The 27,421-nt window shown below is 48.5% G+C and overlaps 2 protein-coding genes across 11 annotated transcripts in view; one reads left to right on the plus strand and one right to left on the minus strand.

Moving 5' to 3' along the window:
* The window catches only part of Lar (tyrosine-protein phosphatase Lar), a 413,198-nt gene that overhangs the window by 23,175 nt on the left and 362,602 nt on the right, over nucleotides 1-27,421 (minus strand). For 7 of the 10 annotated variants that reach the window (XM_076437440.1, XM_076437441.1, XM_076437439.1 and 4 more), the window contains 8 exons: nucleotides 20,270-20,452; nucleotides 7,180-7,290; nucleotides 6,389-6,664; nucleotides 5,257-5,541; nucleotides 3,040-3,063; nucleotides 1,883-1,983; nucleotides 1,175-1,504; nucleotides 41-191 (listed from right to left, as the gene is read on the minus strand). In XM_076437440.1, coding sequence (XP_076293555.1) covers nucleotides 41-191; nucleotides 1,175-1,504; nucleotides 1,883-1,983; nucleotides 3,040-3,063; nucleotides 5,257-5,541; nucleotides 6,389-6,664; nucleotides 7,180-7,290; nucleotides 20,270-20,452 — 1,461 coding nt within the window. Of the gene's footprint in view, nucleotides 1-40; nucleotides 192-1,174; nucleotides 1,505-1,882; nucleotides 1,984-3,039; nucleotides 3,064-4,446; nucleotides 5,194-5,256; nucleotides 5,542-6,388; nucleotides 6,665-7,179; nucleotides 7,291-20,269; nucleotides 20,453-27,421 lie in introns of those variants that run through there. The other 3 variants (XM_076437447.1, XM_076437443.1, XM_076437448.1) reach the window with 2 other exon arrangements.
* LOC143215359 (uncharacterized) lies at nucleotides 6,653-25,557 on the plus strand. The gene is made up of 2 exons (XM_076437455.1): nucleotides 6,653-16,406; nucleotides 24,844-25,557. Exons 1-2 carry the CDS (start codon nucleotides 16,149-16,151, stop codon nucleotides 24,910-24,912), a joined length of 327 nt encoding a protein of 108 aa, XP_076293570.1. The 5' UTR covers nucleotides 6,653-16,148; the 3' UTR covers nucleotides 24,913-25,557.

Consider the following 27,421-nt stretch of genomic DNA (forward strand, 5'->3'; position numbering starts at 1 on the left):
TTCACACTTTTCTGCTGGGTCTTTGCTGTTTTCTGCTTACCGTACGGTTTCGTGCGAACCGGATACGGAACCGTCGTCGCCCCTTCGCCGGTTTGGCTCCTCGCAGCTAGCCACACGTAGTACAGCGTGTTCGGATACAGACCCGTCAGCGTGTAGTTCTCCATCACCCCTATTCGTCGATGATGCTTCTCCTGAACCCAACGAACGCACCGGTTATCGAAACGCAACAATTCGGATATTTGACGGCACCGGATTCGCTGCTGCGTCAACAGTGTTACTAGTTTCGACAGCGTACTCGGCCACAGGTGAAAAAACGCTTCGGTTCTAATTGTTTTACGAGATAGTTTCGATAACGAATTATTCGCAGAACAATTTATATAGTTTCTGTGAATTCGAATCTATAAGAATCATTTGTTGGATGTTTCGAAAAATTGTTCAATGCGTTCGAATTCCGAAACGATGAGAACTGATGAATATGGTATAAAATAATTTGAAACCCCGTTCCTCTTTTCCTCCATCGATGATCGTTAATGAGCACTGTCAACGTTATCAAATGGAAACATTTAAAAAGTATATTTCAGCTTCGTTTTTCAATTATTGAAACGCTCTCCCACCTGTTGCCGAACACCCTGCCACAAGTCATTGTCTGACTGAGCAGGCTAAAGGGGTGTAAAAATGATCGTGTTAGAGAGCTGGAGAAGAAGAGGTCGTGGAAACAGGGGTGGCCAGATTAAAAATAAGTCGAGGGAGTGGCGTAACAATGAAATGGACAGTAATATGGAGAACTGTGACGATTTACATAGTAATATAGGGGACTGTAGCGATTCATATAATAACATAGGGGACTCCATCGATTAGCGTTGAATGGGAGAAAAGGAGAATCGAGAGAAATGGGAAAGAATGAGAACGTGTACGGGGGAGAAAAAGAGAGGGTAGAAAACCGAGTGGAATATACGAAAATCGGGGCAGACGAATAAACGGCGCAAAATAGGGGATGAAAGAGAGGCGCTAGAAAACTGAGTGGAAAATCCAAAAATTGGGGGAAAAGAAGTAACGGTGTAGTATCGGTGAAAGATAACAAAATGGGGGAGCAGAAGTAGGGGGGTAGAAAACCGAGTGGAAGAAACACGAGGGGTGATCAGGTGATTTGCGACAGGGGGGCGGTAACACTCACCTTCGCGTAGGTATCGTTCCAGTACAGTTCATAGTTGAGGATATTCTCCGCACAATGAACCGGTTTACTCCATTTGAGCGTGATCTTGTCCTCCCCGATATCTATCGCCGTCAACATTTCCGGTTGACTGGGCACCCCTTGCTGCGTTTTTATTTGCACGGGCGAGCTGAGCGGGCCAGGTCCGACGCTGGTCAACGCCTGCACGCGGAACGTGTAGATTATGTGTGGCTTCAAATCGGCAACGGTGGTCAGCTGATTACTGTCGACCATCTGGTACGCCCAGGACGCCATTTGTTGATCCGAGTCCGTCGTGTAGTACACCTTGTAACCCTGTAGCCATCAGACCGCGATGGACGATTTAAAAACCACGTGAGAAAACTAGCCCGAGGGTTTGTTGCAGTTACGACGAAAAATGAGTTTTCGACTTGTTACAATGATTGAAGCAGGAAAGCAGGAAATCTACTAGATCGTTCGGAAAGTACTTTAACTCGAAAATTAGCCAGAATAATTTCATTCTATATTAATTTATTTTAATACCTCGTACAATACTTAAATGTTTGGCTTCATTTTTCCTTGAGAAAACGAAACGACCTTCTCGAACGACCTAATAATCACGAGAGACCGTAGCAAGTCGTGAACTGGAAGACACCGAGGATCTCGGAGCGGTAAAGTGATAAATATTTGAGCGTTTATGCGCTAAGAACTGACCGTGACTTGACCGTTGGGTGTCTCCGGCTCGTCCCATTGTATAAGCATCGTGGTGGAGCTTAATGGTCGGACCTGGACCTTCCTTGGCGCAGTACCGGGTGCTAGAACGAAGAAATACCGTCGGATATTTGCGGGAACGCGCTCGGACAGGGCAAGCCACTCTAGTTAGTCACGGGACAGAACAGTAAACCCCCAGGAAAGAACACCATAAGAACCAAAAACACGCGTCCCAGGTACGGAGAAGGAGAACGGAAAACTAAATCGCATTTGTCTCTACGATGTCCGGTGGTGTCTCGCGGCTACGGTGTAATTTAGTGAAAGTGGAAGACCAAAGTACTGGTGTGTGTATATCGCATTGCAGTCGATTAGCTACGAACACATACGTGTGCGTGTGTGTGTGTGTGAGAGAGAGTAGATACTCGTTTCGTGAACCGTGCCGCAGGATACTCCCTTCCAAAGGACCCTTTAACGATCTTCAAATTGACCCGCGTTTTTACCCACCCATTCTTTCGTACTTTCTTTCAATTAATCCTGAAAACGTGTTTCCGAAACATTAATATTGCTCATGAAAATTGGGGACCGTTCTGTGAAAAACCGGGTGCGTCGAAATTTGGAGAATTTTGTGATTCTCCAAAGTTTATCCAGTTCTATCGAAACCCATTAATTTTTCATGTTCAAGTAATTCGTTCGCATGTTCGTACGCTTCATATTTCGACGCTTTATACTTGGATCCGTACGGATTCAGTATCGTGTTACGAGAGTTAATGAGCGCGGCAGGTTTGGAGTTACAATACTCGATACTTTTCTTTGCAAAAATACCCATACATTGTCTTGTAATTGTATCCTGAAACCAGAGAGATCCCATAATTTGAAGAAACATGATCAAAGTCGGATAAATCCTTCCGCTATTCTCTACATTCTAAATGTTCCTCGGAGGATGATCCCGCAGCACGCGCGTGATCGTGTGTGCGGGTGCGCGTGCTCCTACCAAGTGATATCAAATGAATATACCATATATGTTCTACGACGAGAAATTAAAAAAATAACAAAAGAACAGGTGTGACAAACGGGTAAATCTAAGTACAAAACGGAGAGAGGCTAGTAACGAAAGATGAGTATACATTGCTACAACACTCTTAGTATGTGGTTGAACTTACTGGCACCTCCATTTGTCGATTCCGCTATCGGGGAAAAAAGGATGAACGATTATTCTTCAATGGTTTACATCAGTCGATCAAAAACGGTGTATTATGCGCGGTGAAAATACGAATGTCGGTGTATGGCCTGCGGTCTATGCGGCCCGTTCCGTTCGTATTTCCACAAGGTGTGAAGAGAGTGCGCTACACTATCTATATAAAGGGTGTCCCGCCAAGTCTGTTGCAACGCGATATCTCCGCCATTTTCCGATGCCACTGATGTTAACATTCGGGCACTCTTGAAAAGACGGTAACATCTTCAACCTCGCACCACGCGACGTGGAAAACAAATTTTCAAAAAATTGCGATTGATCGGAATAGCAGAGAAACTATTAAAACTTCCTATTTACAACTTACAGCATTTTTTCTCTGTAATTCCGACCAATCTGAATTTTCAAAAATTTGTTCCCACGTCACAAGTAACGTCAGAGTTGGGCAAACATTTAATCAACGATTGACGAACAAATTTCTACTTTAGTCGTGAATTGCGATTAACGGTGTATTACATTCCTTTCAATTGCAATCGTCAATCGGATAATTGATTAATGATTAACTGCTGAAATTTCGAAATGAGATACGGAATCAAAACGTATTGTTATTTGGTTATAATACAAACTCTGTTTACGTGCTTTTACGTGCTTAGACGACTAACTTCGTCAATCGATTGAATCATTCGTCGATTTTTCAATGATTACATTTTTTAATCGTACACATTAATCGATCGATCTTGATAAAAATTTTAATTGAATAATGCCCAACTCTGCAAGTAACTACTTGTCCTAACTTCTCAACGAAAAAGTTATCGTCTGTTTAAGAGTGTCCGAATATTAATGCCAGTTTGGCATTTTGCGTAGCAAAAAGAACAGCGTCGACATCGTCTTGTAACGGAGTTAGTGAGACACCTTCTACATAGGTACATACATATGTACATACATATATATATATATCGAGGAAAGGTGCAATTTCGCGTGCTGTCTCCCCGCGTATATTGGGTTTTCTCTTTTCCGAAAAAAAGAGACGGAGAGACGTTGGTTTCGGGGGTTGGGCCGGGGGGGGGCGGGCTGGTATATCGGACACGGCCGGAGGTTTGAGACAGAGACGGAAAAATGCAGAGCCGAAAACGAGACGTCGAATCTCCGCGACGCGACCGCGCCGAATACGCTCTGACAAAAAACACTAACACAGAGTGCAACACAGACAGAGTGAGAGAGTGTGAGATAGACATAGAAAGAGAGAGAGAGAGAGAGAGAGAAATAGAGAGATAGAAAGAGAGATAGAGAGAGAAAGTGTGGGTGGATGGGTTGGTGGGCGGTGGTGGGTGGGATTATTCTGTGGTCAGGTGGAAAAAAAAATGTCTTTGTCACTTACATGAATCAAATCGTGCGTCCACGGCGGACAGCATGTAAAAAAAGGTAGAGATTTCCCTCAAAAACACGTGTCAAAACTTGTTCTTCCTTTCGTGGTGCAAAAAACATTATCTACGTGCAAAAATCTTACGCGCTCGCCGCGTTATCATCAGCTATCTCTTCCTCTCCCGGATCGCGGTACAAGGAGAGAGACAGAGACAAAAACAATCGTCCGTTGCGCTGCTTTTCCTCCTTTCATCTCGTTCCGAGAGCGACTCTGTTTGGTTTCTATGCTAGGCGAGCCGATAATCATAGGCAGGGTCTAATCCCGCGTGGAAAACCGAGCCGAAAATACGCTTCCCGATGGAACTTTGTCCGGGCGATCCTTCGTTTCTTTTTCTCCGTTTCGGGGGAAAACGAGTTCGAAGATCGACGAGACAAGATTCTGTTTTTACGGAGAAATTGTGATTTTCCACTGGGTTCTTCGCGAGGGATCGCGCGCTGCCATGAATATTGGGACACCGAGTACTCTGTATTTTGCGACAGATGTGTGAACGATGCCAAACAGCCGACGGGTTCGCTCGAAACACCCGGTGAATCCTGATCTCGAGCGAATACGTCGACTGGGATGACGTGGCAAGATGTTTCGAGGCGCGAACGTCTCGTCGGTGTCGAATCCTCGAGAGATTTCTTAAAGATTGCAATTATTTTTGTAATCGACATCTAGGAAACGTTCGCGGACCTCGTGGCGAGGTGTTAAAACGCGTCGATGGTATAATGAGAGGCTAGAGAAGCGACAGGTTCGCTGGGGGGAAAAAAAAAGTATACTGACTTGTCTCGCCAGTGGTGACGGTCACCGGGGCACTCGGGGGACCACGCCCAATGACGTTGACGGCTATCACGTAGAGCTCGTACTCTGTGTAAGGGCTCAGAGCTCGGACGTTGTAGTACATGGTCGTGATGCCCGATATCTCGGCGAACGCCTGGTTCACCTGCTTCGGCTTGTGCTGGATTACGTAGTACTGCAACTCGTCCGAACCTTTGTACGACCAGGTGAGCTTCACGGAGGTGGCCGTGATGTCCGACACTTGCACGTTCTCCGGCGCGCTCGGCAGGGCTGAAATGTCACCGCCATGGTAAAACCCCATTCCCTTTTCTTTCCATCAACCCTTGCCCTCGGACGACGCCCTGGAGACGCAGCTATTCAACTCTTTATACTTTACTTTATACTTTAATACTGTTAGGTTGCTGTGCGTGGATCCATTAACACGTTCCGTGCTTCCGTTCCTTCTTTCTCTATATTTGATTATAGGCTTGAAAATAAACGGCAAGCCTAAAATTGTTAAACTTAAAGATACTGTTAAAAATATACAGAAGGCTTTGTATATAGCATGTCGTTCCTTCAGATAAAGCATCAAAAATCTACAAAATTTTTCGTAGTTTTCCGCGACGATCGTAAACAAACTTATGTGCTTTGTTCTACACTGCATTCTTCATAATGCCTCAATCTTTTGCTGGAAATATATTCTACAGGGTTAAACATGTTATAAAATATATGTTTTTAGGCCTGAATGATAGTTTAACACGGAGGTACACGTGCCACGGAACGTGTTAAAAATTATGGAGCGATCGCCGATAGTGTATAAGGATCAAGAAAGCTCTACTGCGAACGAAATCGCGCAGGGCAAGGGTTTCGCAGCAGCGTATCGTGTTTTCCGGCGCGAACGAACGGGGCAAGGAACTGCGGGCAAAATGCATTGTCCACGGTGTGTGTCTGCGCGACGGCCATAAGCCGATTGATTAGTCATCGAAACAGCACAGGCCACGGTTCCGTTCCGTTCCGTTCCGTGGAACGCGCGACGACCGTGATTGATCGTTCCACGTTACGTAGCCCCGTGCGCCCCGCTAATGCGATCTCTGCGGATTTACGCGGAGGGCTCTCTCCGATCCATCTCGATACGAACATTGAACTTTCACAATCGAGGTGGCTTCTACCACCCCGAGGTCACTGGCTGCGGTGCAGGTGTAGTTCGCCGACTCCTGGATGTCGGTGAGCATCAGCACGTTCTTGCCGACAGGTAGATTGTCGTCCGGCGTCAGATCGGTCGCTGGGTCTTTCTTCCATTTGACGTAAGGCATCGGTGAACCGACCGCCACGCAGGTCAGATTCAATGACGCGCCCAACATCACCTCGCTGATCGGCGCTGGATATTTCGAGAACGCTGGTGACACACGGCGAACTGCGCAGAACACGTTTCCATATTTCGTTTACTCTGCCGATTCTAAACTAAAACTACATAGACAGTTCGAAATATCTGATCTCGCGTGCAAAACCTGTACAAACGTGTCACGTTACCGATCGATGAGTTTCAAGGAAATCCGTGGCTTCCAACACGGTCCTGCCGAACAACGCGTCGGAACAAGAACGCTTCGATCGCTTAATGCGTATTCAAATTCGGAGTTAGCAGAGCTACTGCAAGAAATGTCGCGTCCCTGGTGTAACGTTTGCGATGCGATTCCACGGCGGGCGAATCCTTTGTGCCCTCTGTCCGGTCTGTTTAATTACGTTGCATTAATTTTAATTACAAGCAGGAAAACGACCGACCTTGCCGGACCGTGTGGCCCCGGCGTCGGACTCGCGAGAGCGCGCCGTAATGAATTTGTTAAAGCGTCCGCGACGGGGATAAGAATCCGAGGGGACTTTGTTGTTCAACAACAATCTATTGTTCCTGACGTTTCGGTCGACTCGTTATACCTTTCACGTAGAGCTGGACAACCTTGGAAGACTCGGTGCCGACGGAGTTGGTGGCCACGCACTCGTACTTCGCTTGGTCGCTCGCGTTGGCATCGGTGATTTGTAGCGCTCCTGCAACAAAGGGTGAAACGGATTCTTGAGAAATAAAAATCACACTCGCGATATACCCGATGAATATCTCGGTCGTGCCATCGCATCGAGATCCCCGTTCGTTAACAAGTTTTACGGTTAACTTTGAGCGGAGCCGCGTCAAAGGGAAAAGAACCCACGGCCGCAGCCGCCGCCGCCGGTGAATTATGCATTTTAATTCGATCGTTCCAGCGAACATATTTCTGGAAACCGCGCCACGGTTCTTTCCTCCAGTGCACGATCGGTCGATGAAACTTTGAGAGCGCGGAAACCAGAGCATGAAGACGGCTCCGCGTCTCGAGTATCTATGAAACTGGTCGAAATTACGACACCCTGAAAACTGTCGGAATAAGGGCTCGATATTTCTTCCGTATCGAACAGCGATCCTGGGCGAACCTGTACTTGTCAAGGTATTAATATACTCTATTTGTAAATGATCAAATTCTAGAGACTTTCGTCTCTACAGCAACACTATGCGAGGGACGACTGTATTGTCACAATAAATCTATCGTTAGTTCTAAAAGAAGGCTTCATTACAGCATTCTAAAGTCGGAGAACCAAAGAAAAAGAACAACGCCGGAGACGGTCGATATTGATTCGTCAAATCGCAGGGCGAAAACCGGACAATGCGAGAACGGTGTTACGCCGACGGTCCCCCGGTTGTTCTTTCGCTTCGTTTTTCTATTCGCTAATTGAGTTGGTAGCGGGTCGAGGAACGCGCGGCTGGTGAAGTGGCGTGGAAGCTTCCCATCCGAGAGAAAGACAGAGAAAGACAGAGAGAGAGAGAGTCGTGGCGGAGAGTGCGCGGGGGCGGCGAGTCCGTTTCAAAGCCCTGTTACAAACGCCGTCTATTCCACTTTCAGTTTGACCTGGCCGGTTCGTGCGCGATTTCCATGATGCATCAAGCCCCTTAGCACGATACCCCACGATGATGAACTGGCTGTTACGAGGCGTGTGATTATCTCCGTAGACGTCACTCCTTCGGTATAATTCAACCCCCGTCGGATCCCCGCCCCCCATCCCCGACGACAACGGCCTCTCCGCGCCACGGTTTCTCGACTTCCGACTTTAGCATTGCCGCCCCCTAGGCTCGCAAAGTAAACACCGACGATCGACGAGGGTTTGTTTTCCGTCGATCGCAGGCTAGACTTTTTGTCGAACGCGCCGCCACGATAATTAATGCGGATAATTAATGACCGACCTCGTCGGAAGCGTTCCCACCAGCGGCGATATCTACAGACCGGCTCGTGTGAAAACTATGCGACAAAAGTGTGCGTGAATATTCTTCCAACTCCTTCCACATTGCAAGTGAAACTTTCAAATAAAATGTTTACTTGATCAGTGCATAATGTGTCGACTTGTCCCGCGTTAAGCTAAGCGCGATTTTCGTTACAGAAATGTCTTACGTATACGATATTCTCGATAGAGCAGCATTGATCCGCACCGAGAAGGAAATCGATTTGTTCGACCGGTTGCTCGAGTGTTCCCCTTAAATATTTTCCTACTAGTCTGGCGACCCTATGGATTTATAGGGTTTCGTTGTGAACGTGACTTCGACGACGAGAAAGAGAGAGAGAGAGAGAGCGCGCGAGAGAGGGGCGGCAAGGGGTCGAGGGCAGAAAACACTCCATCACGAGCGAGAAGCCGAGGTGGTTTGATATCACGTACGATCGGAATACATAATCGAGCCTCATCTACAATTTCCAGTAAGCTGACCAGGAAGGAACGCGTGGTCATATTGTTATCCCATCCAGTCACGTGCCCGTTGTTAGCGTGGCTATGAAAAACTCGGATTGCCGTGAACAGCCCGAGCGCCGGAAACCGTTGCTCATCCTTTTCCTTGTGGGTTCTAACGGCCCGATACCGAAACCGGATCGGTTCTCCTCATTCTATCGTAGGATGCCGTTTGATTATTCAGCTCGCGTTCGCCGATCGGTCCCGCTCTCGTTATAAACCAGACACGGTGTACAACGCTTAAAGCTTCGGGGAGATTCGAAAACGTCGCGACAAAACGCGTCCGAAACTTCGCGATGTAACGCGTGCGTTTAATGCGCTGCTCTCCCTCCCTCTCTCTCTCGACGTATCGGTAATGAAAGCAGAAAATGCGGGGTCCGTTTCCTACAAATACACACGCCTCGCCAACAATGGCAATTAGATACCCGATGCGAAACGACGCCGGGGCGAGGTGATTAGAAGGTTCTTTATGAATTCAGACCAACGATCGTCGCACGCGAGCCTCTTCGGCGTCCGAACAAACTCGGACTTGCTAACGCAACGGTCTTACACTGGTAAAAGTCTGCGAGATAGGTCTGGGTAATGTGTCAAAGCTAGCGAGGTCGCTTAGGTCGAATATACATGAGCTAGTATTGCGAAGATTATCGCAATGATTGTGCCAGGTAATTTGTTTGAATATAAAATACGTGAATTTTACAGTTTAAAGGTTGACACATCTAATATCTATTGTTACCACTAAATCCGTCTTTTATTCGCGTCGCACCGGGTACACAGCGTTGGAGGGGGATGTGTGCTCAGCGGCTTACTATTATTATTGAGCACCGTTTCGACACGCCAATCGGGTTGGTAACGGTCCGCGCGACGCTTGGCAAATATCTGCGGTGAATTCCTGGCGTTTGGGGAATCGGCTTCGTCGCCGTGAGAATAAACGGGGTAGCGTTTCTTTCTGTTAAGGGGAGACAGCGGCAGGGCACGTTTCAGCTGTCAGTGGGCTCGAGGAGGAAACGTTTCTCGTAGGGAGGACGCAGACGTCTCGGCATAAATATGTACAAAGATATCGAGCTTGGGAATGCACGGCGACGTAGAGACAGAGAGAACGAGGGAGAGAGAGAGAGAGAGAGAGCAAACGCAAGAAGGACGGGCGCGTCGGGGAAAAGCGTCGAAACTATTTGTGTGTTTACCCCGTCGATATTGAAATATCTTTCCTTATATTTAATAATACGAGTGGTAAACGCGAAACGTACACGCACCGTGTGCAACGACTCGTACTTTATTCACTATCGCCTATTTCCCCTGCCGTTCGTTTTTCCCTCCGCCGAGATACGGTAGGAAGGGAATACAGATAGAAACCGATGTGGGCGATGACTTCGAAAGACGGAGCGCGCATCGTTCGCTCGATTCGATTGAGATAGAATGCAAACAGAAAATATGTTTACCCCGAGGCTGCAGCCGCCGCCGTCGCTTGCTGCCCCAGCTTTTTCCACTCCCTCCCCCCCTCTCTCTCTCTTTCTCTCTCTCTCTAAGCTCGTTCCTTTCGCGCTCTTGTCAGCGTAGCGTGCATCGTCGTAACGGCCGTGAGGGAAAAAAAGGAAGGAAAGGAGCGAAAGAGGGAAAATTTGTTTCGTTCTTCCGTGAGCCGCAGCCGGTTCAATCGTTTTCATAATTAATACACGGGCCCGGGACCGCGTCGAGTTATCGACCGGGGGCACAAAAGTCAATTATAATTACGCGCGAGAGAGCTCGACTCGAGTGGAACGAAAGAGGCAAAGGGAGGAGAATTGGGCAGCGGTTCGTGTACTGTGCTTTTCCAACGGTGCGCGAGCGCTCGTTCGATTCAGTCAAAATACAAACGGAAAATATGTTTACGTTGGATCCGCGGGCTTTCCTGTCGACCACTCGGCTACCGCGGTCCTTCCGTTTCGGTGCACGAAAACGAACGCGATCCCATATGGCAATACTCTAACCGTTCCGTTTGTTTTATTCGATAAGTGATTTCGCGAGTGACGGACACCGTCGACCGATTATTTCTTTCGTCCCAACGAAATTCAAACCTTTCGCATTTACGCCGTAGACTCCTTAGATAAGAACCAACGGAATCTGCGAGGTAATATTTTTCTGTTCGCCGGTTAGTCTCCGGGATAATTGACCCCGATTATATTCCTCGAGCACGCGTGCATTAGCAACTGCAAATAGAAACGGCGAGCCATGCACAGAGACACGGGTAGAAGACACTTATTCGATACGACGTGTGTCCAACGAAATTCCCGAGGCTTAGTTTCCACTGCTGCTATTGGATAGGAGTCGGCTAATGTGTTCTGCGCACGGCTCACCGTTTCTACTTCTTATAGATGCTGCTCGACGAATTTTTAAACTCGATTTCCTCGAAAGCCGAGCCCTCGACGAGCAAACTTTGTTTTCCTCTTGCTATTTATTTTTGCTGGGAGATCTAGCCTGTGCTTCTCTTTAATATTAAAACGAAGAGTATCGTTTGTGCGGATTGTGTGCATTTCTTCACAAGATATTCCAGGAATTTAACAAGTTATTCTATTTTTTTTTTATTTTTTTATTTTTGTCGATCGTCGAGTAGATTCGTCGCGACGACTCGTTCGTGGAAAAATCGTCGGAAATTTTCGACAAACGTTTACGTTTCGGCTTGTCGAGGGTTTGTAGAAAGAGCGCGCGCATGTTGAGTCGCATTAACGTCAGATCCGTCCTGGTTCGCTGCTATATAAGAGAGAATGACGGGAGACGGGAAGATTATGCGGGCATGAAACGTCTTTCGCGAGGATTCGAAGCAGTCGTGTCGGTTCGCGAATGCGTTCTACCAGAAAGGAAATCGAATTATCCGTTGACGTTCCCATGCACCGCCTCGCCGTTCCTATTCGCCGGCAATGAAACGAGCCGTTAATTGTATGTATGCACACGTTTCTACGGGAGAGCGTCACCGGTTCCTCCAGTCGCGCAGCATCATCGAAATTGAAAATTTACCTGGTGTGTAAATCAATTTTTCGACACACCATTCACCTGTGCCGGCATTCGATTCCAACGTTCGAATTATACAATGGAGCATTTCTACATCCGATACGGTCGCATAATAACGTCAGTGTTCGAGCAGATTTTTTCGAAGTGTTGTTAAGTGCCGTTAATTAACTGATGAGTAATTCGTACATTTACTATTCCGCCGCTAATGATGTATTTATGTAATTTCGCGTTACGACATGAATTCGATCGTGTTTGTACACATTCGGTTGATTCGATACAGAAGGACAAAGTCAGCTAATCATAAACAAAATGTCACCATTACGAGCGCGCGCGATTGTATGTGCCTGCATAGAAACACTTTGAATATTATTATTACCATTATTATATTTATTGTAAACGGACCGAAGTCCTTTTATGCAAATGTTTACAATGGAATAACAAAAAGAATTAATTCAACTCAGAGGGGAGATGTACAAAACTGTTTGAATACAGCTATGGTATTATCGGATAATCGTGCGTAATTTTCTTTTGAATGTGTGTAACGACCCATTAAAAAAATCAATACTATCATACAGTGTGTTAGAGTAGAATATTTATTTGGAAAGAGAGAGGACTCTGATATTAAAAGAGCTATGTATGTCTGAATATTATTGCGACTGGGTATTATAAGAACGGACCGCTGCCGAAGGTTTAATGGCGCAAAATTAGGTAGCGTAGTCGATCTAATCGGGTGGTAGCATCCATCCTGTGGCTCATCTCGGTTCCCGGGGCATTCTGGTGGTTCTGGTCGCGGGAAAAGGCAGGAATATAAGCACCAGGGGTAGCAAGGTAACTTACTCAATCCCCTCGGTGCGGAGCCGGCGGCGTCATAAGTCAACCCCCGTGGGTGAAGGGTGGTCTAATGGCCGGAGGGGAGGTTCTGGAGGTTAGAAGAAGGGCGGGGGAGGGTTGCGGGGCCGAGAGGCGGTTCTCGGGTAGAAAACACGGCGGAAAAGGAGAGATCGTGGGTCTCTATAGCCGCGTAACGTGTCGGGCAAAGGAACGAGCGCGCAGCTAGGAAGACCGGACGGACGCCGGGAATTTCAGCGCACAGGTGTTAAGACGTGCTCGTTTCACCTCGGGCTTGTTTCGAACTTTGCCCTTCTTCTACCCCGCGCCCTCCCGCGTGCGCGACTAGCGAAACTTCGGCCCCGAGGATATTTTACGAATGTCGGGGGCGAGGCGTAAAACCATCCCCCGGCCCCCGAGAAAGGCGGGACGAGTTCTCTCGGCAGGACGTAACGCGAGTTTACGGTGGCGAATTAGGGGCACGGTGTCGTACACGATTATCGAGAGACGGGGGGGCACGGCTAAAGAACCGGCGGAGGCGTCGTAAATAAAGCGTTTCGCGATCCCTGTTGCCCCGTCGGTTATTACCAACGATTTTCTGCGCCGCTCTTTCTCTCTCTCTCGCACTCTTGTTCTCTGCACCCCAGCGTTATCGTTACGGACAATTACAGAAGTTTCGAAACGATCGGCGATATTATGCCGGAATTAAGAACGGGGAACGAGCGAGCTGGCGGGCCTCGAAGAAAACGGGCGATAAGAGGCCGGCCCGGAAGAAGGAGAGAACGGACGAGCGAACACCGAGAATCCCAGGGCAGGTGTTAAGCACCGGTGGGTAGTACCTCCGGGCTTGTTTCGAACTTCCCAGCCCTGCTCATCAAGCCTCGCAGCTTTAATGCTGGAAATTTTATGAGTGTTGACGAAGCGTTAACTGCCCTCCCGCGCTTTTACTTTATCCACCTTTCCCCGTCGTCGTCGTCATCGTCTTCGTCGTCCCTTCGGCTTTTCTCTCGCCGTTGCTCGTCGTTTCCCGTTAGTCTGTGGCTTTACGACCGAGAAGCGCGAAATATAATTTAATGATTCTCGATGCGTCGAGCCTCCGCCGCGGCTCGGCTCGGTTTACCACGTAATTACGCGAGTCGCGTCCTTTGTGTCGGTTTTCGGCTGGCTGTTGTTGTTGTTGCCGCTTCCCTCTTCGCGGAAAACGCGAACAGGAACGCGCGACGGATAACCAGACGCTCGATAGGTGGTTGTCGGTCGCCGCGCGCTGTCTTCTCGTAAACGCCCGCCCGGAGGACTAATGAAACGTTAAATTGGTTTATTCCGCGTGCCGGGGAATCCGCGGCAGTTTAATTCTCTTCAATTATCGTAAAGTGCTCGACACCGGGGCAAAGCGGCCGTTATTTTAATACGGCGGACCAGCGTCACGCTGTCCGCTCGCACCGAGACCTCGGGCCCGGCCTGTGTCTAACTTTAATTAATTTGTCTCGTTTGCGCGATAAACGGAAATGGAGATTCGCGACCGCATTGTCCGGCCGCGTAACACCGCCTCCTCTCACTCACTCTCTCTCTCTTTTTTTCTGTTCCTCTCTTCCACGTTCCCCGTGGCCCTTTGTCCGACGGCGCCGCAAAGAATTTCGGAATTACATTCCCCACCCCGGGAAACGACAGCGGCGGGCTTTTACTTCCGCTTTTCGTTGATTTTTGATGTCGCTGCCCCGGCGCGACGATGCCCGGCCACCGACGCGCGGAACTTTTCACGGAGGAGCTTCACCATCGACCGCGGATGATGGGATTCCGCGGAATTTAACGATACCCGCACGCTTTAACACAGTTTCGAGCACAGCGAGACGCGATAACCGGCTACAGCACATCCACCCCCCGCTATTGCTCCGCGTAAATTGCCCGGGCCGCGCACCTACTTTCACGAATGAACGCAAACAATGACTACCGCGGACTTGTAACAATGCCCGTAGACGTCGGCCCCATGAAAATTTCAACCCTCGAACCTAACGCTCCGCCGACAATGGAGGGTCGTACTCGCGAATTTATTAGGTCGACCAAGCAGTATCGATAGACCGCGATTGATAACGGCGGAATATTCGCCGTAATTTGGGGCGCTGTGAAACGCTGACGTCACAGTGTCTGCTGTAATAATAATAATGCATAAAATCCGCAGCTTAATCATTCAAAACTTTGTTCCTTCTTATCCGAACAGATCAGCCCAGCAAGAAACTGGAAGCTCGGCAAGAAAACAGGTCCCGAAACTAGGCTGCAGAGTGTAAACAAATAATTCCTCGTCCGGGCAGACATAACAGTTTTTTTCTAGAGCAGGGGGAATTAGAATGAACGAGTCGCGCGCGCGAACGTGGGGCCTGTTTTTCGCGAGGAACGCTCCGCGGCAAAAACAGTGGGGGCGGTCGGCTTCGTTAACGGTCGAGCTCTGCCTTACGACTTTTAGTCGTTAAACGCGTTACCATCCTCGCGCGCGCGACTCCTGCAACACTTTGTCTCTCCCTTCTTCTCGCCAGGGTTTCTCGCTTCTACCTTTCCTCTGCCGCCTCTTCGGGCCGCGCGCATCGTTTCCCCGTGCCATCCATTTTCTTTCCGCGGGAAGTTAGTACGCGGATACACGCGGCGAAGTACATTGCCCTCGTCGTGTACTTTTTGCGATACATTAAGCCGTATATTTTATGGGATATACGTAGCGAGGCGGCACCGTATGGCGGCGGCGTACGCCTTCTAACGGTATTGACGGGGGCACGAGGGGGTTTCTCCAACGCCGCCGCGAAGACACGCGAATAACGTTAAGGGAACGAGAGCGAGTGACTGATGCGACTAGAGGGGAATGCTTTCCGCTTCGAGCTTGTCATCCTACCCGCCCTTACTCCCTTACTCCTCTCTCCATCTCCCTCTCTTTCCGACTTTCTCGCTCAACTTCCAACCCGACGCGTACACCTCGGTCACGATTCCACGCAGACGCATCCGCCGCGACGCAGAAACCACGCACTCCGAAACTAGCAAAAACCATCCTTTGCCACAGCGCGGAAAAGAATTTTACACGGGCATTGTATCATATTTAACCCCGAGGGACGACGTACCTCGGGCTGACTGCGAGGGATATTTCAAAATGGATTACGAAGAAACAGTCCGAGATGTTTTATAGCTCGAAAATTAAACATCTCTTCTGACCTAGAATAAATCCTAAGGTTTCAGATAAAGGAGAATAGATCGCGATGGAATTCTGTGCAATATTTCATTAAAAATCTGTAACAAGTGGCCGTGGAAATTACTGGACGATGTTCAGGGAGCATGCTGGAATATTCAAGAATTTTTTAGATCCTATTAAAACACAAATTCCTAGAAAAAAACGTGCACGAACTTGGACGATCCAGTATGCAGACGACGCCACTATGCGGACGACGTCAGCAAAAATAAGCTTGCGGACGAGGCTGAAGAACGAGGTTAAAAACGGAGTGTTATATACAAGTTCCTCACACGAACAACACCACGACGACTACAGTTGGACATTCATAAAGACATCCAGCAATCGCCTGGTAAGTACATACACTTGTGACATAGTAGTTTTTTAAGTAGTCGTTCAAATTTCAATCCTGGCGGGTTTTTCTCCGGCGTTTGATCGCATCTGCGTCGCGGGCCGGGGAATTTCCTGCGCGGCGACTGCGAAAACATTTTACTATTTCTCGGATGGAGTCCTCCGGTCCGGTTAGGTCGTATCCGATCAAATTTCCGTTCCAATAGGGTAAAGGCGTGGGTGCTGTTGGTTTTGGCAAGGTTCCCTCGCGAGAATCTTCGATAAGATGGCCGCGAACGCAGCTCTGACGGCCGCGTGCACGTGGACATGACCCGGGGACACGAGCACGCACGCGATATCCCCGTTTATACGTGCGATGCATGCGCCAGCAGTTGCGAGAGTCGTAAGATCGACGAACGTGCGCTATAGTCGGGCACACGTGGCGGTCTTCGGTGCACCGGGTACTCCGAAGCGCGTGTGCATGCAACTCCGAGGAACCAGGAGCCTGGGGAAGCCGTTGCGAGAACACATGGGCTCGATTCAACAATTTCCGGTCATTCGAAGAAATATGGATATTTGTTTGTGTGCTTCTCTTATTCGCCTGAGAAATATAGTCGCCGTAATTTCTATAAAGTCACCTTCATTTGCGAGTTACTCTGGGTTCGTCGACAACTCATTCACCGACACTGTTTTCATTTCATTCATTTCACGATTTGACCGACACTAACTTTCGTCGACACTAACTTTCGTCGACACTATGTTTTCATCGACATGATTTGACCGACGCTATGTTGTCATTAGGGTTGCCAGATCTTCTATATTTGATATGAGTCTTCTATATTTGAACTTGATCTTTACGTACCTATAGGAATTTTCAAAAATCTTTGTTTGAATAAAACAGTTTAAAATGTGCTGTGCACCTCTCTTACTTGTACTCCTATATTTTGAGCCTGTCTCATATATACACAATTGCAGTGTTCACTACTTCTTCTATATTTGGATAGAACATTTCTGGTAACCCTAGTTGTCATCGACACAATCGAATCGTTGGCATAAAGTGACTCGGATTAATATTCGGACGCTCTAAGAGAGACAATAACTTTTTTAATATTGTACTATACGATTTGAACTTTGTTGGGAAGCTACAGCAATTAGTTTACTACAGGATGTGAAAAAAATTTGTTCAAAAATTGCGATTTATCGGAATCGTGGAAAGAATACTAAAAGTTGCATTTTACAACATTTTATGTAAGCCTATATTGAAAATTTAAAAAAAAACGTTTTGTAGATATAATTCTGTATCGATTAAACATATTTTGAAAATTTCGTCAAAATCGGTTAACGTTGCAGTCAGCTACAAACGTTTAAAGATGGTAAAAATTGCAGATTTTCACGATTTTAAGGATTCTTACATGTTTCACTGCCTGTCGTTTCTTCCCGCATCAACCGATTTCGACGAAACTTTCACAGTGCATATAATTGACATAGATCTACAAAACGTATTTTTTAAATTTTCAATATAGGCTCATGTAAAAAAGTTGTAAAATGCAACTTTTAGTATTTTCTCTACAATACCGATCTATTGCATTTTCTGAAAAAATTTCTTTTCACATCCTGCAGTAAACTAATTGCTCTAGCTTCCCAAAAGAAGTACAAATCGTATAGTACGATATAAAAAAAGTTATAGTCTCTTTTAGAGTGTTCGAATATTAGTTCGGGTCACTGTATTGACGTTGCGATCCAAAATCTTAAGAAAGCATAACGATTGAAACGTCAGACGGAAGTGGAATTAATCGGCATTCGTCAGACAGGTGAGCACATAAGGAAACAGGCAAGAAACCGAAGGCCTTAAACGACGACAGGTGAAAGAGTCATTAAAAGACGGCGATGGCTCTATCGTGATACGAGGAAGTATTGCATGACGTCGCGTGGAACAGGTGCAATGCGTCGGACTGGTACTAATAAATTTCCAAACATGCAAAAAGTTATGTCGGGTCTCGTTGCTCGAAACGTTCTACGGGGGTAGCGAATCAATGCAGAATTTTGACGGGCGATCGTAGAAGCGAGTATCGAAAGGGTTAATCGCGAGAGGCTCGTGTTTCAATGTCGTGCGACTGTGTCGAGAACGTCGGAGCGGTGTCGCGACGTTGCGCGTCGCGGTGAGTGCTCCGGTCGTAACGAATTTTATGGCAAAGTCTGTACTCGGAATACGCGGGCCCGGGATGTATGCATAACGCATGCACGTACACGTAACCGGGCGCGCGATACAGGCGAACGATACCCGGCGTGTATGCAGCCGGCTTTCCTGCATCTAATGTACACTTTTCACGTCGAGGCAAACTGCGCCGGCCGCCGTAAAGATAGTCGGGCAAGTGCACGCCGGTATTACGTGACGTGCCGCTCGATAATGATACCGCCATTGCGATAAAAACAAAGTGAACGTTCCACACACGCCTGCTCGACGTTCCCGTGTTTGTGTGAACGTCGCCCTCGTCTCTCGTTGATGCGTCTACGTGTTTCTGTATATGTATATGTGCGTGCGCGCACGTGTATATCGCAGCTAGCCGCCGCGGAAAAATAATGATAATAGGTTACATCGTGCGTTAGCGAAACAACTTCGCTACTATATAGAAAACCGTCGGGCGTGCGCGCGCTCGTTCGTTTGCCCCCGTTATCGCGAATTATATTTCGCGAATCGCGGCTCCTCATTAACGTCCGGATCTGTCGACGACATTTCGCTCGGCCTCCCGCGGATTAAACGCGAAACCCACCGCAAGAATTCCTTCCTTTCTCCTATTGTCCGGTCTTAGAACGATGAAACCGTGTCCGAATCGCCTAACAGGTGGCCCCAACCTTCTAGTTTCGTTTGGAGCAGCTCGTAAGGTATAAAAAATGCGTCACATTGACTCAAAGGACTCGTCAGGCTTCGAAACTGCATGAATCTCTCGCGCAAGAAGACTAGCAAGTAGTATAAGTCCGCGCGAAGTCAGACGATGTAGCACCGCCGCGAATTCCAGCAGCGTCATCCGAAGTCATCGGATCTCTCGAAGATTTTTCGGTGGAAAACGTCGATGATATTGATCCCGTTTGCCGAGCAGGCACGAACCGTCCTTCGCGAGCAGAGCAGAGCAGGTGCGCGCTCTCGGCAAACGAGATGAATGTGCTGGATGTTCCCATATCGCGTGACCACTCGATCAACGCTACCGCGAGTTGACAGTGACTTACGCACTCTGGCACTCGACGAGATATGACACGCGCCACCGGGCTTCACCCCATTGTTACCAGCCCTCTCTGTCTCTCTCTCTCGTGCACCCCAACCCTCGCTGTACCGAACATCTTCGATCTATACACCATCCATATTTTTTCTTCCCCTCGAACTTTACGCAGCCACCCCGTATCCACTTGAACCCCGAGACTCTCTCTCAACACCGGCGCCTTTAATCTTCGTTAATAGACTTTATCTCACGGTGATTTACAAGCTTATTCGCGACTCTTCGGTCTTCGGGGCTGCGAAGCACACCCTCGAGGAACACCACGAACACCAGGATAATTAGAACAGCGAGAGAGGGAGCGGCTGGTAGACAAAGTTAGCATAGATTTACGGCGCGCTTGCTGCTTTCGCCGTTTTTGAGACGGTCTCGGGGATCGGTGACGATCGATCGAGATGTTTTCGGTAAGACTTACAATAATATTCTCGTAAAATCCAGCTTAACCGCCTACGGATGATCGACAGAATTTTCTGCTTGAAATTTCGCCCGGAAAACCGGCAGTTATTTTCGGTAAATTAAAGCGCCGTGCAATTCCGAGTGCGGAGGATGTAACCACCGGTTTAACACGGCTAGAGCTGTAGGTAGAGAGGGTGGTAGAGCTGATTTAAATACTCACCGTTGTCGAGGACCGTGTAGCGAGGGTTGGTCGGGTCGATGGGCAGCTTGTTTTTGACCCAGGAAATAATGGGTGGCGGTGATCCGACGGCAGCGCAAAGGAGGACGGTGTTGTGTCCGATTTCGACCGCCTTGGCCGACGGAGATTGTGATATCAACGGGAATCCGCTGGGCAGTTTATCTCCTGTAACAGAAAGAACATCGCCGGGTTACATTGGTCATCTTCAACTGAAAAACTAACATTTTGTAGCATTGTGCAAATTCAAACCGCTCCACGAGATTCATAAAATTGTTTTGCAGCCTTAGAAAGGAAAGTTTTTCCTTTGGGTCATTCATCATTTTGCCGGTTTAGAATTTGTTTCAAAATTACAAATTACATTAATAACGTAAACCGAGACGCTCTAATTACGGCCACAACGAAAAATCGAATACAAAGGGCGGAGTTCTGTATCATAGATGATGGATCACAGTTCGAACATCTGACGTAACTTGATTTATTTTGTAAGAAATAATTTTTCATTAAAATTACGTTCGCAGCTCGAGTTTGAGGTCATTTCAAAGTCATGTCCAAAACATGTGGTGCCATTTAAAAAAGTCAAGGTGACCTTTACTGTTTTACGTAAAAAGCATTTCTTCAGATTTAAGAATATGCGAACATGTAGCTCACCAAGTACTGACGAACTTTTATCGAAAACATTTTTCGATTGCACAGATAATTGAACGGATAATTGAACCCTGTATATTTTTTAAACCCAACTAAGTGTGTGGATTGATTCGAGCAATGTTATGGAAATGGCCCGGTGACGGTATGCTCCGATGGAAATCCCGATTCGCCGATTATAGGTCCGACGCGGTGTAGAATACGAGGGACGGATCGGGCCAGGTTCGAAAGTAAGCGGGACGGCGCGCGTGGTCCGCATAGGATCGGGCCACGGGTACCTCGGGCAGACATACCGCGGTCAGTCCCGTGGGATCGAAAGTTAGGAAAAGCCATTGGAACTGGCGAGGATATCCCATTCCCGTTCCCCATCTCCCCGGACGAGAAACAGAGGCTCGCTCGTCCGGGAAGACGGTCCACTGATGCCGGTAGATGCGACCGGATATACCGGTGTCCGAGTGCTCGAGAATGGAATCAGAATTCAATATACCGGAAAAAGTTCGTAAAACGGTTTATGGGGGACGCGGGAGGGGACCCTACGGACAGGAGAAATACCCGCGACGCTCGATACCTCGAAATTTCTATCCTCGGACGCTCCGACAAGAAACCGATCGATTTATCTTCTTTTTCACGTGCGCCAAAGCCACTCGCCCACCTAAACCTAATCGAAAATTTCTACGGTGGTATCTTGCTTCTCCTCGCCAATAGTTCGCAATCGTAATTAATTATTACGGATCTTCTCGTGAAATCAAAATTTACTTCACACATTATAACGTTCCCTGTCACAGGTACATTTGAATGGGCCTTCAATCATGCTAAGACTTCTGTATCGTGGACAGAAGAACGAGATACCGAACGACAATCTCGGGGCGCGTCGCGCGCGGCGAAAGAAGGATTAATTCGAGTTGTTTTGAGGGGGCGAGTTGCCCTTGTTCTTCGCCGTAATTACAACGATACTGCGTTAATCCTTAGGGGTGAGCTCGTAGTTAAATTTAAGTTGGAGGATGCCGCACTTGAAGTTTCCGACAACTTCGCCGCGGTCCTGGTTCCGTTTCAATGGGGCTTGTGCTGCGCCGCAAGCTAACTCCTCGACGATTCTCCTCTTTTTTTCGATAATTAAATCTGCCGATAATTGCGTCACGTGGGATTAATTAAAGAGACGTCCCATTTTCGTAGGTACGCCGTGGTAGAGTAGTACTGTCGCGTCGTCGTTATGTATATGTCTGTGGTGTAGGAATCTTCGATGGCCACGATAATTGCGAGAGGAGTAGTCACGACGGTGGTAACTGAGAGACAGCAAGAGAGAGAGAGTATCTCCGAGGAATCATCCGAGGAATCTCTCGAAATCGACTAAAGACACGGTTCTCGTGTATCTCTCTCTCCTGCGAGGTCCCCTGTGATTCTGTGGAGAAATTCGGATCGGACTTTCCCCGTTCCGTCCCATTCCGTTGGCGAATGATTACAAGGGCTCGCGAACTGGGTGAAAGTTATCCGAAGACCGACGATCAAACTGCAATTACCATCGACGGTGGTGGCCGGCTGGTAGACGGGAGACGGCACAGCGCGGCAGGGGTGGTTTTCCGTAAATCGTTCTTTTATAATCTCGTCAATTAAAAGAGAAACCGGAACTCGGTCTCGGAACTTGTCCCCCCGCCTCCCGAGTACGACTTTCGCCAAGTTTGATCTGGTCGTCTCTCGCTTGTAAATACGTTTCGAGCCGAGGGGTAGGAAGAACCTGTTGGATAGCAGCCCCGGTATCCATCGCGTGTCAGCGAGGATCGAGAGCAACGGCGAACTTTTCGAATAAACGGGGCTTCGAGTGGTCTACGCAACCGGTTCCTCATGATTTTTATCGGGGCTCGTTCGAATCGTCACCGACGAAGACGACTCCGTCGTTTCTGGCACGAACAATGACTCGGAGACGGAGCAACGGAGACGGAACGAACGAAACCAGGAGAAAAGGAGAATCCGCTTCAATTAAAACGATATCACTGACCTATAAAAACTGAAAAAAGGACCGTCCTCGCTTCCTGCTCGAACTCGGACGAGCGCCGGAAAATGTTGACCCACATAAATTCTTAAAAGTCCAACCACCCACCGGAGGGAGAGAGAGAGAAAGAGAGGACGATCCTTCGAGTAGAGGCAACGCAGTAGCAGCCATAAATCTCCGCGTAACTTTAAACACGCGCAAAACGATGTTTCCGCTTTCTTGCGTCGGGTAGCTTGTTGCATTTCAGCGACGTCGAGCGTCGTCTTCCACGTTTTACAAATTATTCAGGGCTGCAACGAGACTCTGGCCGAATGAATGGCAGCGTCGTTTGAATCGGGTTGCGCTGGAGAGAGCAAAAAATCCGAGCGAAATAGAGAAAGAGAGAGAGAGAGAGAGGGAGGATGAGCGAAGGATCGCGAGGAGATAAGATCGTTTTTCGTCGGGCGACAATGGGGCCCGGGTTTTGCCGGCAATTGAGGAAGCTCGGGCAGCGCGTCTCGTCGCGTCGTCTTTCCGATTTTTCCTTCTGCCCTCGTTAACGAGCACAATTAACGCGGGGAAATCGCTGGCGTTTCCGCCGAAAGGTTGCTCCGTTGCGCCCGGTTCATCGTCGGAGCTGGGGAAAGCGACGAAAGCGACGAACGAACCCGTTGAATTCTGTCAGATTCAGCTTCGGAACCCGGCACGGAAGCGGAGCCGCGCGGAGCTGAGCTGCAGCGTGTCATCGCGCCCCGAAGAACTCGCTCGTCGTTCTTCGCCCCGGCCCCGTACTTTCAGCAGCGGGTCTTCTTCCATTGTTTTCTTCTACGGCGTGGCTTCTTTTGTCCTCGTTATCGTTCGAGTTATCCGGCAGGGCGGCGCCAATTATATCGGCGACCGTGAGCGTTCACCGGCGACAATAGAAATCGCCCACAGACCTTCCCTCCCGTCCCTCGGGTCCTCTCTCCTCTTCGCTCCTCTCGGCTCTCCTCCTAGCTCACGGCTCGCGACAAACAATTCCTTCCCTCGCCGGCCGCTTTTACCAACCGCCACCGCCGACAATACAACCGGCGGCGTCCAGGAATCTACCATCTCTCCTCCGTAAACCCATTGTCCCTGTCGATTCCCGGCTCGCTTCTCTCTTTACCGAGGACGACCGTCCTCGCCGTGCGCACGAGACGCGTCTCGCCGCTGCACGTTTCTCGAGATTTCGGTGTGTCTGCGGCCGATTACACGATCTCGTCGGAATTTGTCCTCCCTCGTCGCCTCTCCGGCTTCTTGGCTCTCCACGAGTTTCCCCGCCGTCTCGATCGACTTAGCACTCTACTCATTTTACTTGTAAAACTGAACCGAAACTGGAGAATACAATTTTGTTGGTACGAGGCTCTGCTCTTCAGAGTGAGCAGGAAAGGCTCCCATGGTCAGACAACGCGCGATCCCTCTCGATTCCCCGATCGCTTTTCCCTGCACCTCGACGATCGTCCTCGTCCAGATGCGTCTCTCGGGCTTCTCGAGATTTCGGTGTGTTTGCGGCCGATTCCATGATCTCGCCCGGAATTTGTCCTCCCTCGTCGCTTTCTCCGCTTCTTAGGTAGTTCTCCACTAGTTTCCCACCGTCCCGATCGACCCGACTCACAAACGACTCCACGACGATTTCCCAACGAACAAACGACGAAAACGACAGCGCCGACTGCCGGCTATGGACCGACGACGACGCCGCGAAGAACACGATAACGAGGATGCGATTACATCGGGGAACTCGTTCCTCCACCCATCGAACGCCCACCGCAGACTTTCTTCTGTCTCTCAGTCACGTCCCGAAGCAGTGACGCTTAACCGTTTTACGTCGATGCACCCGCAATTCGCAACCCCGCACCCCTGACACGAATTATCGATCCATCTACCCTCGTTTGTTCCCTCTCTAACATTTTTGTTTCCCTTGTTACAGATCCTTCCACTGCGAGTTGTGTCACGAAGACGTTCGCCTTTTCGGGAACACGCTGCGACGATGAGATGATGCACTTGCCTCCAGTTTCAAGAAAATTAAAATGTGCCCTGGGAGGAAGATTGATTCTGTCCTTAACGGGCGAGCGAAAATTTTGAAGAAAATGCGAGAGGTAAATCTGACGTATACCTACTACCAGATTTTTCATTCATTCGAATATACCGCATGCTGCTCGAGGAAGATCCTTATGGAGATAAGGGTTTTCACCTCGCCATTTTTCTACGAGGAAGAGATAGAGAGATCCGGAGCTCCGCTGAATATTTTTTTATCCCTAATGAAAGAGATAAAATTTGGAACAAAGTAGCTTTATAGGGTGAAGTGACCAAATATGGTATAGACGCCTATTATGGCACTGTATCTTCAGTAATATCATCACTAAATCCTCAAACAATAGTTTACCATGTTTACTCAACAGTGTGCAGTGCAATCGCACTGCTGAATATTTTTGTGGTTCGATTTTTGATAGTATCTTTTTCGACGGAGGTAAGTGATTTTGAAATGTTTGAACATATCTGTAGTTTCAGTTTATTTATATTGATGTTTGCCAGTCCACGTGGAGTTCCCAATATGGACACTACCAAGGGTTCCCTAATATGGGTATAGCTATATTGAATATGGCACTAGGTGTCATATTAGGGGCTCAAGGTGTACCATATTTAGAACCCCTTTCGCTGGAACCTGCAAATGACACACCACAAAATAATATTTCTCCCAAGCTGTATTAATTTTTTAACAAACCTGACCCCAGAATCTTATAGGGAGGAAATGCATCTACAACTGGTAATTTTTTGGACGAAGAAGAGCATTCTGAAATAATCGAAAAATGACATCAACAAGAATATTTGGGCACTTTACCCTATATCCATGGAAACTCAATAAACGAGTTCAAATTTCGAGAAATATCCGAAAGGTAAAGTTAGAGCGTGGCCGTAGTTTGCACTTGGATTCATTCGAATACGTCGAACAGTAATCAAGAAAACTCCTCGTAAAGTTCAGGGTTTTCGTTGGAGGGCTTCATATTTATGGCTGATCATTCCCCGGGATCTCGAGATCGCAGGTTCGAGTCTGGCTCGCCTTTGCTCCCTAAAATCCTGAGGCGGAGCTCTCTGTCCCTTTCTGGAGCGGTGTACTGCCCCTCGTTTCGACCGGGCGTCTTTTCTGAATGAAACTTTTCAAGTGTTTCGGTACGGCCGAGTGGCGGACGGCCTCGGCTCGACTGTTCGCGTCTCCATAGGGATTGGAAGTTGAAACCCCAGCCGCCTGGTCGGTGGCCCGTCGAGAAAGAGCTCGAGAGAGCCAAAGGAAAAAAAGAGTGACTGGTGCGGCCACCACAGGTAGAAAGGGGGAGAGACAGGAGAGCTCGGTTAAGGTGAACAGACTCCGAAGGAAATTGGCAGAATGGCCCCGACGAAAGGTTCCTCCTCTCGAGCTGTTCTCTCCCTCTCTCTCTCTCCTCTGTTTCGTGTTCCGCGCTGCTCTTTTTCTGGCCACCGAGGAAACGTAAGAAGGCTTTGTCCGGGCACGATGCCACCACCGGCAAGAGAAAATTGCGATTTATCAGAGTGCGTGCTTGTCACGGGGACGGTGTTTTCTCTGGAAAGCTTCTGGAAAGATTTTCATCGCGCGGAAACATCTTTCGAGGCTGTCGCGAAGCCAACCAACGAACGAACGAACAGCACCGCGCGCTCCCTCTCTCTCTCTCTCTCTCTCTTCGTCTCTCGTAGCCGCTTTCGCCTCGATAAGTTCCACGAGGATAAGCTCCCGCGAGCTGCCGCATAAACCTTTCTTGTTTCCCGGGCGAACTTGCCGCGAATATTTCACCGTGAAATATATCTACGCCTCGAACGATCCAACTTTCGCCTGGCCGCAAACTCTTAATCGATTTCACGGGAAGGAGAATTTTCTAATTAGGTCGTCGTCCGCCGATCGGTTTTTCGTTTTCACCCGGTTCTCCACTCTTCTCTTCTCTCCACTCCGTCTCACCCCGGTTCCGTTTCGCTTTCTTGTTTGCCGTCGAATATTCGCTCGCGTCCCGCCAGTCACGTTTTCCCATCAAAATGTAGATGCAGCTGCGGACAGCCGGCGGACGTATTATTATTTTTTTCCGACGGGGTCCTCTAAGCGATATTTATGCGCGCGCGCCCGGCGATCTTGAAATTCCAACTCGGTAGGGGAACGATCATTATTCTCGTATCACGGCCGAGTCGAGGGGATTCCCTCGAACATTTCCGAGAATTCCGGCGGCCTCGTGTCCGATTTTGGAAAGCTTGCGCGAGTTCGTCGATGGATCGACAGCTGCAGAATCGTTTTGCATTTATCTCGTGGCTCGATGCTCGGCTTTTCATCAAGCCCGACAAGCTCGCGAGAAATCGCGACCTCCTGTCTACGAAAAATACATGTCTGCCAGCCGAAACGAGGCGAAGCGATCACCTGTTGCTTAATAATGCCAGCGTCGTCTCGCGAAGATCACGATTCGTTCGCGCGCGGCAGCCGCGCTCGCCGACACCAGACAAACAAAAGC

This window comes from Lasioglossum baleicum, chromosome 13 (genome assembly GCF_051020765.1).
Source record: "Lasioglossum baleicum chromosome 13, iyLasBale1, whole genome shotgun sequence".
Classification (NCBI taxonomy): Eukaryota; Metazoa; Arthropoda; class Insecta; order Hymenoptera; family Halictidae; genus Lasioglossum; species Lasioglossum baleicum.

Excerpts from the sequence above, each read along its gene's own strand:
- LOC143215359 (XM_076437455.1), top strand. The coding sequence starts at position 16,149 with ATGTTCAGGGAGCATGCTGGAATATTCAAGAATTTTTTAGATCCTATT. Across the intron at positions 16,407-24,843 it reads AGACATCCAGCAATCGCCTG|ATCCTTCCACTGCGAGTTGT; the intron begins GTAAGTACATAC and ends CCCTTGTTACAG.